Raw genomic sequence first — 20,676 nt, forward strand, 5'->3', positions numbered from 1 at the left:
AGGAGGGAGGTGGTGGAGGAGAGAGGAGGTGGAGGAGGGAGGTGGTAGAGGAGAGAGGAGGTGGAGGAGGGAGGTGGTGGAGGAGAGAGGAGGTGGAGGAGAGAGGAGGAGGTATACTGAGCTTGACCTCCTCGCCAGGTTAAACACCAGACTCTGACTGGTCCCCACCTCTCTCATCAGATTGTGGGACTCATTAGTGTGGAGTGGTACCGCATTGTGTATGTGTGAGCGTGCGTGCGTGTGTGCCTGAGTGTGTGTGCGCCTGCATCCGTGCGTGTGTGTGTGTGTGTGTGTGTGTGTGTGTGTGTGTGTGTGTGTGTGTGTGTGTGTGTGTGTGTGTGTGTGTGTGTGTGTGTGTGTGTGTATGCATGTGTGTGTGTATGCAGTCGGGCCAGCCAGTAATGACAGAGGCGGGGCAGTAGCTTTGACTGACAGGTGTAAGTGTGGTGTGGTTGGGTAATAGCACACTGAGCAATCCCAATAACCCTGCAGGTGAGCTACTTTATTCAGTCACACAAAGACCACATGGCTCTGGATAGCTGCTAATGGCTCCTGATTGATGGACCAATCACACAGCACAGACCCAAATGGTTTACAGGACCAAAAGGGACAGAAAGACACAAATGGGCGAGAGGCAATTTCTATTCTGCCTCACAAAACCTGAAGGAGAGCTGGGCCAGTAACACAAGGCCAGAGATGAGAACATCACAGGCAACATGTACATATGATGGGGTATAAGAATGCTTATATTCATATTCCATTTGAAGACTAATTTTACCATTCCTAATGAACATGGCCCTGGTCCTAGATTGGTCTGTGTGACCAGCTACCCAGCCAACCAGCCAGCTACCCAGCTACCCAGCCAACCATTCAGCCAGCTACCCAGCCAACCATTCAGCCAGCTACCCAGCCAACCATTCAGCCAGCTACCAAGCCAACCATTCAGCCAGCTACCCAGCCAACCATTCAGCCAGCTACCCAGCCAACCATTCAGCCAGCTACCAAGCCAACCATTCAGCCAGCTACCCAGCCAACCATTCGGCCAGCTACTCAGCCAACCATTCAGCCAGCTACCCAGCCAACCGTTCAGTCAGCTACCCAGCCAACCGTTCGGCCAGCTACCCAGCCAACCGTTCGGCCAGCTACCCAGCCAACCATTCGGCCAGCTACCCAGCCAACCATTCGGCCAGCTACCCAGCCAACCATTCGGCCAGCTACCCAGCCAACCATTCAGCCAGCTACCCAGCCAACCATTCAGCCAGCTACCCAGCCAACCATTCAGCCAGCAGCCTTTCCATGTGAATTACTGTGAGTCCCTGTGCGTTGCCTCTTATTAGAAACCTCAGTCATGAGGCTTTAGGGAGGCCTCTAATTGATTGGCTTGGAGAAATGCAGGGCTAGCCACAGTCCCTCTGCGCGCTCGCAGGGTGTGTGTGTGTGTGTGTGTGTGTGTGTGTGTGTGTGTGGTGTGTGTGTGTGTGTGGTGTGTGTGTGTGTGTGTGTGTGTGTGTGTGTGTGTGTGGTGTGTGTGTGTGTGTGTGTGTGTGTGTGAGAGAGAAAATACTTGTTCTGGGTCAGGGCTTGGTATTCCCTCTCTGATGGATGTGACGGTCCTCTATGTGTGTGGCGTGTCATTGGATCACATGGCATTTGACATACAGAAACAAGATTTAACCCTGAATCATAAAGATTGACAGAATCATAGCGATATAACACAATGTATTGTATGATTGATTAATTAATGAATTACAGTACAAGACAGGTCATTCACGTAGCAGCTGCCTAGAGTCAGACAGGTAAATAATGGTTACTCTGTTACTTTGTCTGTGCCCCAAATGCCACCCTATTCCCTATACAGTCCACTTCTTTTGACCAGGGCTCATAGGGCTCTCTTTGGGATGCATCCTTCGACATAAGTACCCGCTCTCAGATAAGGATTTGTACTGAACTGTACACACACTTGTACATAACACACAGAGGTCAAGCCTGCTGTGTTTTCCAAAGGCTCCAAACATGTCAGATTGTTAACAGCTGTAGCAAAAGCTCCGTTTATTCGCTGTGTTTCCTTTACTTTTTGGATTCCACTCCCGTTTCAGCCAATGTCCGTCTCTCTTTGGAAGAACACGTGAGTTGCTTAGCACAGCATGACAGGATTTCTACTCGATAAACGTTACAGTAACTGCTTCTTTTCTGGTTTTCTTCTGCTCTTGTTCGGCAATGTGTGTTTCTCATGTCTCAAAAACGTCTCTCGTTACCAAAACAACCATGGTGCTCAGAAAGCCAATATTACAAGCATGAAAATAGAAGTAAAAAATAAACAGCTATGACAGCAATAACAACAATAACAACCATAACAATAATGATAATGATAATCATGGATAAAGATAGCAATAAATATGGTGGAGAAGTTACATGTGGGTAGGTGTGGTGGAAGGGGACACTGTGGGCACCAATTATAGAGAGAGAGAATGAGGGAGGGAACGAGGGATGGGGAAAGAGAGAGGAAGAGTGAAGGGGTGGGCTAGTGCACATAAAGTGACTGATTGATTGCAGATACCCGATTGGTTGCTGAATCTCCGTTCTGTTGTGCCCCTCCCTGTTTCTTTCCACACAGGGAGAGGTTGGGTATGCAGGAGGGACAGAGGACAGACCAGAGTAACTGTTATCCTGAGTGTCCTTGTACACCACTGGGTCCTCATTGTCCTCACAAGGCTGTCCTCTCTTATGTCCTAAACCATGATATGTTCAGCTAGCAGTGTCCTCATAAACCACAGTGGCCATACACACTAGGTTAGTGTGTAATAACTGCTGTACAGTGACAGAGAGAATGAACCATATTTAGAGTGGGGGTTAGGGGGCAGGGGGTATGGGGCAGGGCGTTAGAGGGATGGTCTGGTCCATCGCATAGGGATGTTGTTGCACCATTGAGGGTTGGCAACGGGAGCTGGATGGGAGGGGCGATTCCAACTTCAAAAAAATACCATAAGCTTCCATTCTGGACTTACACCATATTTGTTTATCATTGGTGAATTCCCCCCATACCACTGTTCCTACCTCCAACCAACACCTATCCACTATCCAACCACCCACTCAAACTGCCAACACTGTCAAAGACCAAAGACTAGAATGGTCCTGTCATGGAGGGGCGGAGAGGGGGAGGAGTTGGAGGACAGCCACAGCAGCCAGTTTTGTAGATCTGGAGCTGAGGGACCACAGGATGGTGGAGGTCTGAGCAGGCCCCCAGTATTCAGTCTATGACTGTCAGTTAGGGGCCTGACTCAAGACCCAGCATCGAAATAAGGACAAGTGCTCAGCATGTGGGTGCGGTTGAGACATTAGGGAGAGTAGTCATTGGACAGAGTGAAGCTGAATTTTGGGGTTGGCTCAATTCAAGAGTGGTGTTGATGTGGCGAGTTCTTCTTGTGGACAGGGGTGAGATGTGTATGTTTGGTTTTCTCTCTGTCTATTGGTTCAGTGAACATACTATTCTAACTGTCCCACATGGCTGCTGTTTCATGGCATATCCCTGTTGCTGAGGTAACAAATTGTATTTTCACTGAAATCCCTCTTTGACGAGCCCTCCTTAAGATCCCTTCTGTCTGTATATTTGTGTGTGTGTGTCAGTGAGTCTCATCTATGCCTCTCTTCCCCTCTCCCAGTGTCTTGTTCCCATTCGCTTCCCCTCGTCTCTCTCTCTCTCTCTCTCGTGTCTCTTTGTCTCTCGTGTCTCTCTATCTCCGCCCGTCTCTTCGAGTGTCTCATCTAGTCTCTGGGTCTCTATCTCTGGAAGTCAGCCTGTTCTCTGGGACTGGATGAGGAGCTACTAGGGGGCAGGGAGCTGGCTCGGCCCTCACCCAGACCATGAGAATGCCCCTTGTCCTTGCTCTCCTCCATGGCTCCCATGCTGGTCCCTGAAGACTGGCCCGGGGCTAGGGCCAGGGAAGGGGCTGACCCTGCTGTGCTGCTCTCTCTCTCCCCTCCTTCCCTCTCAGTAGTGGGGTACATCTCCTCGTGACCATCCTCACTGGACTCAGGGTCCTCTGAGCTGGAGAGGAGCTCCTCGTCTCTGTATTCGCTGACGTCCACGCCGCCAGCCCCCTCCCCCAGCTCCTTCAGCCGGCCGTGGTGCTTGACATGGTAGCGCTGGTTCTGGAAGAACTTGATGATGGTGTGTTTGGGCAGGTCCAGCTGGGCTGACAGGGTATGGATGGCTTCCTGGTCCGGGTACAGACCCACGTCCTGGATGAAGCTCTGTAGGATGCCCAGGGCTTCTAGAGAGATCTTAGTGCGCGACCGAGGCTTCTTAACGACCGTGCAACCACCGACTCCTGGGCCGCCCGTGCAGCCACCGCCACCACCACCTCTTTCAACGTTCTGTGACCCTTCGTCGTTACCCTGAGTGGGCACAGGGTCCTCGCGCATGGGGGAGTGGTGCTTCAGGGGCTGTGGGGGTTGCCTGTGCAGCGCCTGGTGAGAAAAACAGTACAACTGATTAGTGGGGATCAGTGACCCCTCATCAAAGCTACAGAGTAGAGAGCCATTCCACAGGCGTCAGAGGTCTTCCAACAACAAGTTCAACTAGGTTAACAACAGCGATGCCCATTGGCTGAGCCATGTTTAACAGCGGTGCTCATTGGCTGAGCCCAGGACAGAGCCAGTCAGTGCTTCATAGCTCAGATACCATCGCAGATGGACAATATTATAGCTACCTTTGACCTATGACCTGGATGTAAGATTAGCACGTAGTAAAACTACAACCACCGTCTCTGCCATCAATCACGGACCATCATCACTGTTTAACCAGACAGGGCCAGAACATAAACAGCTGAGGTGGAGAGGGACGTGTCTCCAGTCTGCTCTCTGGTTGGACTTACGCAAATACCCACTGATCATTAACAACACTGGGGGAGATGGGCACTAGAGGAAAGAATAGCTGGTAGACTGGGGGAAGACAGTAAAGAAGAAGAGTGAGGGGGCAGAGGGGTGAGAAGAAGAGCAGAAGGAGAGGTCAAGGAGGGTGGGTGAGACAGAGTCAAGGTTAGTAAAGGTGAGAGGTTATTAAAGCCAGACCAGGGGAGTCAGTGGGATTAGAGACAGTGTTGTTGTCCAGTTGTCTTGTGAGATGGTAGAGGAGTGTCAGAGAGCCAGGATACTGAGAGAGCTATTACATACTGTAGCTCTGTCCCGCTGGTTTACGACTCGGGCCCCCGCTCAGTCACTGTGCCTCTGCTCTGGAATGCTAAACTATAAATATGTGGTGCATTAAAATTAAAGGACCCACATAAAGATAATAGTCATTCTCTTTTCTCTCTCCCTCCTCAATAATAACAGGGTATTACTTAAATAATATTGAGGGCAGGCCAGACCATCAAATTGCTCAGATTTCACTTGTGGGGGCTGTTTGAGGGTAGCGATTTACAGGAAGAGTGTGGGTTGGGTGATTTACAGGAAGAGTATGGGGATTGGGTGATTTACAGGAAGAGAGTGGGTTGGGTGATTTACAGGAAGAGTGTGGGTTGGGTGATTTACAGGAAGAGTGTGGGTTGGGTGATTTACAGGAAGAGTATGGGGATTGGGTGATTTACAGGAAGAGTGTAGATTGGGGGATTTACAGGAAGAGTGTGGGTTGGGTGATTTACAGGAAGAGTGTGGGTTGGGTGATTTACAGGAAGAGTGTAGATTGGGTGATTTACAGGAAGAGTGTAGATTGGGTGATTTACAGGGAGGAGATTGGGTGAGTTACAGGAAAAGTGTGGATTGGGTGATTTACAGGAAGAGTGTAGATTGTGTGATTTACAGGAAGAGTGTAGATTGTGTGATTTACAGGAAGAGTGTAGGTTGGGTGATTTACAGGAAGAGTGTAGATTGGGTGATTTACAGGAAAAGTGTAGATTGGGTGATTTACAGGAAGAGTGTAGATTGGGTGATTTACAGGAAGAGTGTAGATTGGGTGATTTACAGGAAGAGTGTAGATTGGGTGATTTACAGGAAGAGTGTAGGTTGGGTGATTTACAGGAAGAGTGTAGATTGGGTGATTTACAGGAAGAGTGTAGATTGGGTGATTTACAGGAAGAGTGTGGGTTGGGTGATTTACAGGGAGAGTGTAGATTGGGGTGATTTACAGGAAGAGTGTAGATTGGGTGATTTACAGGAAGAGTGTAGATTGGGTGATTTACAGGAAGAGTGTAGGTTGGGTGATTTACAGGAAGAGTGTAGATTGGGTGATTTACAGGAAGAGTGTAGATTGGGTGATGTTTTCCTCTCTCTCTTTTCTGTTGTTTATTATCTTTTTTAATGTCTATGTGAAACAAACAGCAACCACAAAAAGCGAGAGATTGAGAAAGAGAGGAAGAATGGTGACAGCGGTGGAGAGAGAGAGAAATACAGGATGAAAATAGCTCTCGCCTTTGGACCACACACTCCTCACAACCTCACATGCACGCAACCCCCCCACAGAGATATTGAAACACTTAATATTTAAATTGATAGTGAAACATCGAAGAGTTACAAGCCCTTCCCTCTTCCACAACCAGGAACAAACACACACTCACAAAGACAGTAATTTCTTTACTCCTCTCACAGACGGATCCACAGACATACACACAGAGGCCTGGTCTCCTTCATGCACTAATGATGATATCCGTGGCAACAGGAGAGAGCCTAGCCAAACACACGAGGGGTATGGGCTCTGGATTAAGGAATCACCAGTCAGCCCAACCACCAGTCTCTCATGAAGAGAGTCAGTGCCAAGCCAACATGACTCCAACCCCCAATCCTGCTAAGCGATGAAACCTCCTTCCCTCCCCTCCCCTCTGTCCTCCATCATTTCACCCTTCCAGTTAAGCCTCTACCCCTCCAATCCCTCAATTTCTGTACCCTCTACCCCTCCATCACATCAACTGAGCCTCTACCCCTCCATCCCGCCAACTGAGCCTCTACCCCTCCACCAACCTCTCCGTTGGGATACTGTAAACATCAGTCACTTTACAGCTACACAGTACTGTCAACTCTGGATGGAAGTTGTTCTCCTCGTGGGATAATTCAATATTCTTCTATTTTCTCTCTTGATTTTTTCCTTCTTTCAGTTGCAACCAGGGAATGCTGTATTTTAATTATTTAACTAGGCAAGTCAGTTAAGAAGAAATCCTTATTTACAATGACGGCCTACCCCGGCCAAACCCTAACCCGGACCATGCTGGGCCAATTGTGCACCGCCCTATGGGCCTCCCAATCACGGACGGTTGTGATACAGCCTGGAATCGAACCAGGTTCTGTAGTGATGCCTCTAGCACTGAGATGCAGTGCCTTAGACCGCTGCGCCACTCGGAAGTCCCTTGTAAGTTCATTGCATTAAAGAAAAAGGTTTCCTTTTTAACACAAATCAAGGCGAATTACAGAGATGCAGAGCTATTAAATAATTATAGTACATGAAATATTCAGACTAAAGCCTTAATGAGGGCTTGTTCTCCTGGGGCCACGGGCAGACCACGGGTGGTGTGTGTGTGTTTCACTGTGTGTGTGTCTGTGTGTGTGTTGATGCTGCCTGGGACTGTTTGCTGCCACCGGAGACACCATTAACACACAAATAAATATGTAATGACAGAAAATACAGTTTTCTGTTGATTTTCTGCATGACTTCACCTTTCACCTTTCCTGTTAATCAGTGTGTTTTTTCTTCTCCCTCTCTCTCCTGTGTCACCAGGCCTGGGGAGTGGATGAGTCACTGTGTGTGTGTGTGTGTGTGTGTGTGTGTGTGTGTGTGTGTGTGTGTGTGTGTGTGTGTGTGTGTGTGTGTGTGTGTGTGTGTGTGTGTGTGTGTGTGTGTGTGTGTGTGTGTGTGTGTGTTTCTGCGTTTGTGAGGGTGTGCTGGCAAACTGTATGACCTTTTTGTGTGTTCAAGTGTGTGTGTGTGGAAATCTTTCCACTTATTAAAGCAATTAAAGCATTAAGCTGGCTGTGGTTTACCGAGCTAAGAGCTGAACTCAGCCCCTCAAACTGACAATTAGACCATCAGAGGAACCAATAGGTTTATAAAAGTGTTAGCATGTGTAGACGAATGAAACTACATAACGAGACAGAGGGGGGCAGCAGAAAGAATAGGTGTGTGTGTGTGTGTGTGTGTGTGTGTGTGTGAGAGAGAGAGAGAGAGAGAGAGAGAGAGAGAGTTTATGTGTGTAGAAAGAAGGGGGCTTGTTGCCAGCTCACTATCTAGTCCAGTACTCGTGGGGTCTCAATCCGAGGTGCAGGCAGCACACAGTACCCATTACCCAGCCGAATTCAATTTAGCAAAAACAATAGAGAAATTATTCATAAGGGCAGGGCCTGCCAAATTAGCAGAGGGACGCACTTACTGCTCAACACATGGAGGTATAAGCAGGGCAGCAGAGTGTGTACTGCTGGGGAGGAGAGCCAGAGAGCCAGCATCATCAGGGCCAGGTCAGCCATGGAGAAAAGTGAAGCTGTCCCCACGGGTGTGAAATGGGCTGAGTAGGTAGGGTAACACAGGACACACACAGCCTGAATACACACACACTTATGCACGCACGCACGCACGCACGCACGCGCCCACACACACACACACACACACACACACACACACACACACACACACACACACACACACACACACACACACACACACACAATGCCACCTGTGGATCTAATGGACAAGCACATACAGTACATGGTACTGTAGATATGGGGCGGCAGGTAGCCTGACCGTAGGTCCAGTAACTGAAAGGTCACTGGTTTGAATCCCAGAGCCGACTAGGTGAAACATCTGTTGATGTGTCCTTGAGAAAAGCACCTAACCCTAATTGCTCCTGTAAGTTGACTACAATGTACATTTAGAAAGGCTGACATACTGTACACACACAGATAGTCATACTCACCCTGATCAGCCATGATCAGACATGATCTGCCATGATCAGATACCCGACCAGCCATGATCAGATATGATCAGCCATGCTCAGACATCGGACAAGCCATGATCAGACATGATCATAATTAAAATGTTATAGTGCAGTGGTAAATTCATAATTCATTACCCTTGAGTCTTTTTGTTTTTGGTCAGCGGTTGTCTGGGGTTGTCTGGGGTTGTGTGGGGTTGTGTGGGGTTGTCTGGGGTTGTGTGGGGTTGTGTGTGGTTGTGTGGGGTTGTCTGGGGTTGTCTGGGGTTGTCTGGGGTTGTGTGGGGTTGTGTGGGGTTGTCTGGGGTTGTGTGTGGTTGTGTGGGGTTGTGTGGGGTTGTCTGGGGTTGTGTGGGGTTGTCTGGGGTTGTGTGGGGTTGTGTGGGGTTGTGTGGGGTTGTCTGGGGTTGTGTGTGGTTGTGTGTGGTTGTCTGGGGTTGTGTGGGGTTGTCTGGGGTTGTCTGGGGTTGTGTGGGGTTGTGTGGGGTTGTCTGGGGTTGTGTGGGGTTGTGTGGGGTTGTCTGGGGTTGTCTGGGGTTGTGTGGGGTTGTGTTGGGTTGTGTGGGGTTGTGTGGGGTTGTGTGGGGTTGTGTGGGGTTGTGTGTGGTTGTGTGGGGTTGTCTGGGGTTGATCAGGGTGAGTATGACTATCTGTGTGTGTACAGTATGTCAGCCTTTCTAAATGTACATTGTAGTCAACTTACAGGAGCAATTAGGGTTAGGTGCTTGTGTGTGGTTGTGTGGGGTTGTGTGTGGTTGTGTGTGGTTGTGTGGGGTTGTGTGGGGTTGTCTGGGGTTGTGTGGGGTTGTGTGGAGTTGTGTGGGGTTGTCTGGGGTTGTGTGGGGTTTTGGGGGGTTGTGTGGGGTTGTCTGGGGTTGTGTGGGGTTGTGTGTGGTTGTGTGGGGTTGTGTGGGGTTGTGTGGGGTTGTGTGGGGTTGTGTATAGTGTACAGTGAGTGTATTTGTGTGGTTATAGTGTACAGTGAGTGTATTTGTGTGTGTATAGTGTACAGTGAGTGACTGAGCTGTGTAGCAGCTGGGACATGTGTGGTCTGTCTGTGGTGACAGGCAGGGAGGCGGGATGTTGTGTGTGTGTGTGTGTGTGTGTGTGTGTGTGTGTGTGTGTGTGTGTGTGTGTGTGTGTGTGTGTGTGTGTGTGTGTGTGTGTGTGTGTGTGTGTGTGTGTGTGCTTGTGTGTGTGTTTGTTTGGTAGAGTGGGTCACGTGTTCTGTGTTGGATGTATCATAGTGATATTGACACACTGTGGGTGGGTAGTCTCACCTTGACAATTGACGTGTCTGGGTGTGTCCCCATCCTTCCCCCTATCCCCTTACCCCCTCCTAACGGGGTATTTCCTCCCCACAACACAACAACAGTCTGTTTACTCCCGTGTAGATGACTGGATCCTCACTGATAATATCTTTATATAATATTAACATATTCATTTATATTATGGTCACTGGAGAGGCAGGTAGCCTAGCGGTTAAGTGCATTGGGCCATTAACCAAAAGGTCGCTGGTTTGAATCCCCGAGCTGGCAAGGTGGAAAAATCTGCATTCTACCCTTGATCAAGGCAGTTAACCCCCACCAACGACTGTTCCCCGGGTGCCGTGGACATCAATGAAGGCAGCCCCCCGCACCTCTCTGATTCAGAGGTTGGGTTAAATGCGGAAGACACATTTCAGTTGAATATATTCAGTTGTACAACTGACTAGGTATCACCCTTTCAATATTGTAGTTATTACTGAGAATTATTAATTATAACTAAGAATAAATCAATTAAAATGAGAGGAGGAATGAGGGGGAGAAAAACCTGGCCATTGTACCTTTGTCCACATGGTAATCCTGATATTACTGTGTGACCACAGAATGGCCCTGTATGCACATATGTTCAGTTTTAATGCATAATGCATGTGTGTCCTCAGTGATTTCCATCTAATAACGACCCTGGCTGGCATTGGAGAAAGTCCATTTAATCAGCAAGGCCATCTCTTCATGTGCTCTAAACAGTGTTTGTGTTTGTTGAGGGTGGGGGTTAGGATGGGGTTTGAGGGGTGGGGGTTAGGGTGGGGGTTAGGGTGGGGTTGAGGGGTGGGGTTAGGGTGGGGGTTAGGTTGGGGTTGAGGAGTGGGGGTTAGGGTGGGATTGAGGGGTGGGGGTTAAGGGTGGGGTTGAGGGGTGGGGTTGAGAGGTGGGGGTTAAGGGTGGGGTTGAGGGGTGGGGGTTAAGGGTAAGATTGAGGGGTGGGGGATAAGGGTGAGATTGAGGGGTGGGGTTGAGGGTGGGGGTTAGGGTGGGGTTGAGGGGTGGGGTTAAGGGTGGGGGTTAAGGGTGGGGGTTGAGGGGTGGGGGTTAGGGTGGGATTGAGGGGTGGGGGTTGAGGGGTGGGGTTGAGGGGTGGGGGTTAGGGTGGAATTGAGGGGTGGGGGTTAAGGGTGGGGTTGAGGGGTGGGGTTGAGAGGTGGGGGTTAAGGGTGGGGTTGAGGGGTGGGGGTTAGGGTGGGGTTGAGGGGTGGGGTTGAGGGGTGGGGTTAAGGGTTGGGGTTAAGGGTGGAGTTCAGGGGGGGTTTAAGGGTGGGGGTTGAGGGGTGGGGGTTAGGGTGGGGGTTGAGGGGTGGGGGTTAGGGTGGGATTGAGGGGTAGGGGTTAAGGGGTGGGGTTGAGAGGTGGGGGTTAAGAGGGGTGGGGGTTAAGGGTGGGATTGAGGGGTGGGGTTTGGGGTGGGGGTTGAGGGGTGGTGTTAAGGGTGGGGATTAAGGGTGGGGTTGAGGGGTGGGTTAAGGGTGGGGGTTAAGGGTGGGGTTGAGGGGGGTTAAGGGTGGGGGTTAAGGGTGGGGTTGAGGGGGGTTAAGGGTGGGGGTTAAGGGTGGGGGTTAAGGGTGGGGTTGAGGGGGGTTAAGGGTGGGGGTTAAGGGTGGGGTTGAGGGGGGTTAAGGGTGGGGGTTAAGGGTGGGGTTCGGGGGGGGGTTAAGGGTGGGGTTGAGAGATATGCAGGACAGGTATCACATGTAATTTCCCAGCAGTATGAGAGATCTCCAGTGTCGATCAGTTCTTCCCCAGGTTGGTATTTGGCTCAGATACCTCTGTCTGTCTGTCTGGTATTGCTTATCTATTGCTGACGGTCTGATACAACAGCCTGGGGTAGAGGGTCATCACCTTTGACTGACCCCAGCCACCCCCTCTGACTGACCCGAGCCACATCACAGGGACAGAAGGAGGTAGAAAGGTATTCCATCCAATAATGACCCTGGCTGGCATTGGAGAAAGTCAATTTAATCAGCAAGGATGGACTACTGTACCTCTGTGTGTGATGCTATATGCATAGCTTTCCCTGTGGCTCAGTTGGTAGAGCATGGTGTTTATAGCGCCAGCATGGTGTGTGCAACGCCAGGGTTGTGGGTTCGATTCCCACGGGGGGCCAGTACAAAAAAATGCATGAAATGAAATGTATGCATTCGCTACTGTAAGTGGCTCTGGATAAGAGTGTCTGCTAAATGACGTAAATGTAGGTGTCTAAACATGTTTTTGGTGTGGATCTCTGTTGTTATGAATATGTGACTGGGATCTCTGTTGTTATGAATATGTGACTGGGATCTCTGTTGTTATGAATATGTGACTGGGATCTCTGTTGTTATGAATATGTGACTGGGATCTCTGTTGTTATGAATATGTGACTGGGATCTCTGTTGTTATGAATATGTGACTGGGGTCTCTGTTCTCTACTCCACATTGATGTTGTCTCATATGTATCGATTGTATTATCTTTCCTGCTCAAATCATTTCTTATTTTAAATTGTTTTAATAAAAATAAAAATAAATAGTGCTATGCTGGATAAAACTGTACTCACATAGGGATGGATAGTGCAGACCCATAGCACTAAGGTTAGTATGCAGGCTAGGTTAACTGATCCTAGATCGGCTGGTCTCACCTGTGGGTCTTGGGGCAGGTGTAGTACAGTGTGGACCCTGTCACTGTGGTGGTGCCTTGACTCCTCTTCATACACCATGTCCCTCTCTGTCTGGGACAGGGTCAGGAACCTCCGGATGGTACACAGGTTCTCCCACAGAGTACGGTTCTCTGGGCTAGGGTTCTCCTTCCACCGCAGCAACTCACACAACCAGCCCTGAGATAGGGAGGTGGGGAGAGAGAGAGAGGGGAGGGAGGGGAGGGAGGGGAGGGAGGGAGAGCGGGGGGGAGAGAGAGAGACGGAAAATATTTGATTATCTCTGCTAGAATGGGCCAGTCTTTCACACCAGCTGTTGTGTGCATCCAGACTCCACCAGCATGCAGTGTTTATAACCTGATCAGTTCTCCACCTCTCTCATCATCCCTCTCTCCTCTCAGCTGCAGCAGATGGGTGCAGTGAGCCATGACCCCCAGCCCAGCCTAGCCCAGCCAGCCCCGGACCCCCAGACCCCTGAACCTGGGAGACACAGCTTGATCACCACACAACCTGCCACTCTGCCACAAACACACGCACGCACACACACACGTAGACACACACAATAGTGTCCCTGCTGTAGATATCCATTCTCACTGAGTGACTCACATGCTGCAGCACCATCTCTTCATGTGCTCTAAACAGTGTGTGTGTGGGTGTGGGGGGTTAAGGGTGGGGGTTAAGGGTGGGGTTCGGGGGGGGGGTTAAGGGTGGGGTTGAGAGATATGCAGCACAGGTATCACATGTAATTTCCCAGCAGTATGAGAGATCTCCAGTGTCGATCAGTTCTTCCCCAGGTTGGTATTTGGCTCAGCTACCTCTGTCTGTCTGTCTGTCTGTCTGTCTGTCTGTCTGTCTGTCTGTCTGTCTGTCTGTCTGTCTGTCTGTCTGTCTGTCTGTCTGTCTGTCTGTCTGTCTGTCTGTCTGTCTGTCTGTCTGTCTGTCTGTCTGTCTGTCTGTCTGTCTGTCTGTCTGTCTGTCTGTCTGTCTGTCTGTCTGTCTGTCTGTCTGTCTGTCTGTCTGTTATTGCTTATCTACTGGTGTGGAAGTTAACTGACAGTCTGACACAACAGCCTGGGGAAGAAGGTCATCCCACCCCCATCACAGGGACAGGAGGAGGTAGAGAAGCCGCCCATACCCACCTGACAAGGGCCAGATGTGTTTCCATTCCCTTAATGGTTAAGGTTAGGATTTGGAGTTGGGTAATGGGATCTTAGATGTTAAGGGCCACTTCTACCTCAAGCAGAGGGACACACTATGGCACAATAGATTGGGAACATTGTAGCAGGATAGGAACTATGTCATGGGTCAAACAGGCCTCTCACCTGGCTCTTGTTGGCAGCCACCTTGGCGAACAGTGCCTGAGACACTTTGGCCCTCTTCATCTCCTGCTGGATCTCATCATAGATACCTGACGTGATGTTGACCAGAGACTCCAGCTTCAGGGGCAGGTCTGGGTTGGGGCCTGGTGGCTTGGGCTGGAGGGGAGGAGGGATAGAGACCAGGGAGAGAGGGTCCACAGAGAAAAAAACTGTTATCTAACCATGAAGTTGTACCAGAGTTTGGCTGAGTGGGTAACACTGCCAACTCCAGTGCACATGTCACCACACCAAGGACCAAAGGTTTTAACTAAGCATGATGGGTAATCAGTTGATGATCAGTTTACGTTTAGTTTTTTTACACACATTATACACATAGATGTACATGTTTCCGACATGGAGAATGTATACAGATGAAAAGTCATTAAGCCATTCTCTCTCCTCTCCTTTGTACTCTAATCTCTGTTTGAATTACCCTGTATTTAATCTCATTATGTTCTCTTCGAAGACTTTGAAGTTATCTGTGCAGGTCCAGACTAGTAATCTGACGTTCCCAAGTATAAACTATGGCATCAAGATAAATATGTACAGACAGAGTAATGATGATGCCGAACAGAGAGAATACTTGTTTGCCCTGGTATGGCATCATAGTATGGTATCTGTGATGGTCCTATAAGGCTGTGTGGAGTTGGGAAGTATATCAAAACCAAGTGACCCTCTCTCTAGCACATGTTACTATGACAACAGGTTAAAGGCTGTTTCTCCATTGTAAACATGTGAAGAGAGGTACAGAACTCTTTCTTTAGAGTCAGCACTCAATTACCAAAATATACTGCATGTGCTGTAGCTACAACAGGAAGTAGCAATAGTCATGTACTTTGGGACTATTCCATTGGTTCCACAGTACCATGCAAGCTAAATAAATCATAGCCAGTATTTGACATAAGTATTTCAGCCATTTCTGACCAAAAGTAATTCTGTATGAGGTACATTCTGTGAGCAAGTCAAAAGCGATTGTGGATGAATCCACTGCTCACCACAGAGGAGGCTTTGGTCTTGTTCTTCCAGATAGCAGCCCAGGCATCAGGAGTGAGCTGCTCGTCCATACCTCTCTCCCACACCTTCTGCATGAGGTGGTATGGGACATGGTTAGTGATGGTCGGTCTAAATAGATCCTGTCAAACGTTTACACACGTTACCATTTCTTCAGCCACAAATACAACACACATAGAAAGAATCAATGAAAAGTATTTGAATGTATTTAAGTGCCTTTTCTCAAGCCATGGTTAGATACAGATAGATCAGTGTTTAGTACAATCCCTTTCCATTATCTAACCTTGACTTGAGACACCCTCTGGTGTAGAACACAGACACACCAACACCAACACTAACATCACAGACACACCAACCAACACTAACATCACAGACACACTAACATCACAGACACACCAACATCACAGACACACTAACATCACAGACACACCAACCAACACTAACATCACAGACACACTAACATCACAGACACACCAACATCACAGACACACTAACATCACAGGCACACTAACATCACAGACACACCAACCAACACTAACATCACAGACACACTAACATCACAGACACACCAACACTAACATCACAGACACACTAACATCACAGACACACCAACACTAACATCACAGACACACCAACCAACACTAACATCACAGACACACTAACATCACAGACACACCAACACTAACATCACAGACACACCAACACTAACATCACAGACACACCAACACTAACATCACAGACACACCAACACTAACATCACAGACACACCAACACTAACATCACAGACACACCAACACTAACATCACAGACACACTAACATCACAGACACACTAACATCACAGACACACCAACACTAACATCACAGACACACCAACAATAACATCACAGACACACCAACACTAACATCACAGACACACTAACATCACAGACACACCAACACTAACATCACAGACACACCAACACTAACATCACAGACACACCAACACTAACATCACAGACACACTAACATCACAGACACACTAACATCACAGACACACCAACACTAACATCACAGACACACCAACACTAACATCACAGACACACCAACACTAACATCACAGACACACCAACACTAACATCACAGACACACCAACACTAACATCACAGACACACCAACACTAACATCACAGACACACCAACACTAACATCACAGACACACCAACACTAACATCACAGACACACTAACATCACAGACACACTAACATCACAGACACACCAACACTAACATCACAGACACACCAACAATAACATCACAGACACACTAACATCACAGACACACCAACACTAACATCACAGACACACCAACAATAACATCACAGACACACTAACATCACAGACACACCAACACTAACATCACAGACACACCAACACTAACATCACAGACACACTAACATCACAGCACACCAACACTAACATCACAGACACACCAACACTAACATCACAGACACACCAACACTAACATCACAGACACACTAACATCACAGACACACTAACATCACAGACACACCAACACTAACATCACAGACACACCAACACTAACATCACAGACACACCAACACTAACATCACAGACACACTAACATCACAGACACACTAACATCACAGACACACCAACACTAACATCACAGACACACCAACACTAACACCACAGACACACCAACACTAACATCACAGACACACCAATACTAACATCACAGACACACCAACACTAACATCACAGACACACCAACACTAACATCACAGACACACCAATACTAACATCACAGACACACCAACACTAACATCACAGACACACCAATACTAACATCACAGAGACACCAACACTAACACCACAGACACACCAACCAACACTAACACCACAGACACACCAACACTAACATCACAGACACACCAACACTAACACCACAGACACACCAACACTAACATCACAGACACACCAACACTAACACCACAGACACACCAACACTAACACCACAGACACACCAACACTAACACCACAGACACACCAACCAATACTAACACCACAGACACACCAACACTAACACCACAGACACACCAACCAATACTAACATCACAGACACACTAACATCACAGACACACCAACACTAACATCACAGACACACCAACACTAACATCACAGACACACCAACACTAACACCACAGACACCAACACTAACACCACAGACACACCAACACTAACATCACAGACACACCAACACTAACATCACAGACACACCAACACTAACATCACAGACACACCAACACTAACATCACAGACACACCAACACTAACATCACAGACACACCAACACTAACACCACAGACACACCAACCAACACTAACATCACAGACACACCAACACTAACACCACAGACACACCAACACTAACACCACAGACACACCAACACTAACATCACAGACACACCAACACTAACATCACAGACACACCAACACTAACATCACAGACACACCAATACTAACATCACAGACACACCAACACTAACACCACAGACACACCAACCAACACTAACACCACAGACACACCAACACTAACATCACAGACACACCAACACTAACACCACAGACACACCAACACTAACATCACAGACACACCAACACTAACACCACAGACACACCAACACTAACATCACAGACACACCAACACTAACACCACAGACACACCAACACTAACACCACAGACACACCAACACTAACACCACAGACACACCAACCAATACTAACACCACAGACACACCAACACTAACACCACAGACACACCAACCAATACTAACATCACAGACACACTAACATCACAGACACACCAACACTAACATCACAGACACACCAACACTAACATCACAGACACACCAACACTAACATCACAGACACACCAACACTAACATCACAGACACACCAACACTAACATCACAGACACACCAACACTAACACCACAGACACACCAACCAACACTAACATCACAGACACACCAACACTAACACCACAGACACACCAACACTAACACCACAGACACACCAACACTAACATCACAGACACACCAACACTAACATCACAGACACACCAACACTAACATCACAGACACACCAACACTAACATCACAGACACCAACACTAACACCACAGACACACCAACACTAACATCACAGACACACCAACCAACACTAACACCACAGACACACCAACCAATACTAACATCACAGACACACCAACCAACACTAACACCACAGACACACCAACACTAACATCACAGACACACCAACACTAACATCACAGACACACCAATACTAACATCACAGACACACCAACACTAACATCACAGACACACCAACACTAACATCACAGACACCAACACTAACACCACAGACACACCAACACTAACATCACAGACACACCAACACTAACATCACAGACACACCAACACTAACATCACAGACACCAACACTAACACCACAGACACACCAACACTAACATCACAGACACACCAACCAACACTAACACCACAGACACACCAACCAATACTAACATCACAGACACACCAACCAACACTAACACCACAGACACACCAACACTAACATCACAGACACACCAACCTACTAACACCACAGACACACCAACACTAACATCACAGACACACCAACCAATACTAACACCACAGACACACCAACCAACACTAACATCACAGACACACCAACCAACACTAACACCACAGACACACCAACACTAACATCACAGACACACCAACCAATACTAACACCACAGACACACCAACACTAACATCACAGACACACCAACCAATACTAACACCACAGACACCAACCAACACTAACATCACAGACACACCAACCAATACTAACACCACAGACACCAACCAACACTAACATCACAGACACACCAACCAATACTAACACCACAGACACCAACATCACAGACACACCAACCAATACTAACACCACAGACACCAACCAACACTAACATCACAGACACACCAACCAATACTAACACCACAGACACCAACCAACACTAACATCACAGACACACCAACCAATACTAACACCACAGACACCAACCAACACTAACATCACAGACACACCAACCAATACTAACACCACAGACACCAACCAACACTAACATCACAGCCCCCCCCCCACGACACCCAACCACATCCGCCCCCCATCTAACACCACAGACACCAACCAACACTAACATCACAGACACACCAACCAATACTAACACCACAGACACCAACCACACACTCCCCCCAACCACTCCACAGACACACCAACCAATACTAACACCACAGACACCAACCAACACTAACATCACAGACACACCAACCAATACTCCCCGCCCCACACACCACAGACACACCAACCAATACTAACACCACAGACACCAACCAACACTAACATCACAGCACACCACCCACACCCAGACACCTCCAACACTCCCACAGACACACCAACCAATACTAACACCACAGACACCAACCAAAGCTCAAAGAAAACCTTCCAACCTCCATCCGACAACTAAAACACAAAGACAACATGATCCATCAACGAGGCACAAAGACAGACAGACTTCACACAGTCAACCGACACACACAGGCCCTGCTGTAGGGGAGCTTTGTGGAGAGTGTCTACAGTAGTTTTGGGGGTCGGTGGGTGGTGGGTGGTGGGCGGGGTACCTGTGAGAGGCGCGGGCCCCCGGGGCTGGAGGTAGGGGTAGGGGGCAGGCCGACAGAGGGGTTGATGCTGCGCTCACGCTCCTCCTGGTAAATACGGTCTCTCTCCCCCTCAGGGAGGATGAGGAAGTTCTGCATGGCTTTGAGGTTGACCAGTAGGGACTGAGAGGCAGAGCGAGGGTCCTCCTCCTTCCGCAGAATCTCCGACAGCAGGCCCTGGTGCGTGCCCCCCCGCGCGCGCCCCCCCCCCCCACACACACACACACACACACACACACACACACACACACACACACACACACACACACACACACACACACACACACACACACACACACACACACACACACACACACACACACACGCCGCAAACGTATACTTTTAGAATGAGTGGCTTGCAGCTTGCATACACACACTGTACTCACTCGCACGTACACACAAGCATGCAGACACACACACCCTTCACCTGCTCTAAAGCTGTAACCTCCCACCCCTCATGTGGGCTCCATATTGGCTCTAATGGGGCGTGTGTGAATGCAGCAGGTGTGTGTCCTACTGGGAAGGTGGAGGAGGAAACTGAACTGGAGCGGGGGAACACAGCAAGCTGTCGCACCAGATTACCTCACTCATAACACTATACAGAGAGATGAAACTGAAACTGTCTGAAACCCAGAGGAGAAACCAAATCATAAAATATTGCTGCTAATTTGTCTCAAAGTC

General features: G+C 48.6%; 1 protein-coding gene and 1 non-coding gene across 5 annotated transcripts in view; one reads left to right on the forward strand and one right to left on the reverse strand.

Moving 5' to 3' along the window:
- Nucleotides 1-1,699: 1,699 nt before the first annotated feature.
- LOC106582371 (DNA-binding protein SATB2) overlaps nucleotides 1,700-20,676 on the reverse strand; it is a 102,400-nt gene continuing 83,423 nt past the window's right edge. Inside the window, exons 9-13 of one of the 4 annotated variants that reach the window (XM_082967199.1) lie at nucleotides 19,960-20,172; nucleotides 15,206-15,292; nucleotides 14,175-14,327; nucleotides 12,838-13,032; nucleotides 1,700-4,467 (exon numbers count right to left, since the gene is read on the reverse strand). In XM_082967199.1, the coding sequence (XP_082823325.1) occupies nucleotides 3,778-4,467; nucleotides 12,838-13,032; nucleotides 14,175-14,327; nucleotides 15,206-15,292; nucleotides 19,960-20,172 (1,338 nt within the window). In that variant the 3' untranslated portion in view covers nucleotides 1,700-3,777. Of the gene's footprint in view, nucleotides 4,489-12,837; nucleotides 13,033-14,174; nucleotides 14,328-15,205; nucleotides 15,344-19,959; nucleotides 20,173-20,676 lie in introns of all 4 variants that reach the window. The other 3 variants (XM_082967198.1, XM_082967197.1, XM_082967196.1) reach the window with 3 other exon arrangements.
- Nucleotides 12,233-12,328, forward strand: trnai-uau (transfer RNA isoleucine (anticodon UAU)). The gene is made up of 2 exons: nucleotides 12,233-12,272; nucleotides 12,293-12,328. It is a non-coding gene; the product is annotated as a tRNA-Ile (tRNA).

Source organism: Salmo salar, chromosome 21 (genome assembly GCF_965601325.2).
Source record: "Salmo salar chromosome 21, fSalSal1, whole genome shotgun sequence".
NCBI classification, from domain to species: Eukaryota; Metazoa; Chordata; class Actinopteri; order Salmoniformes; family Salmonidae; genus Salmo; species Salmo salar.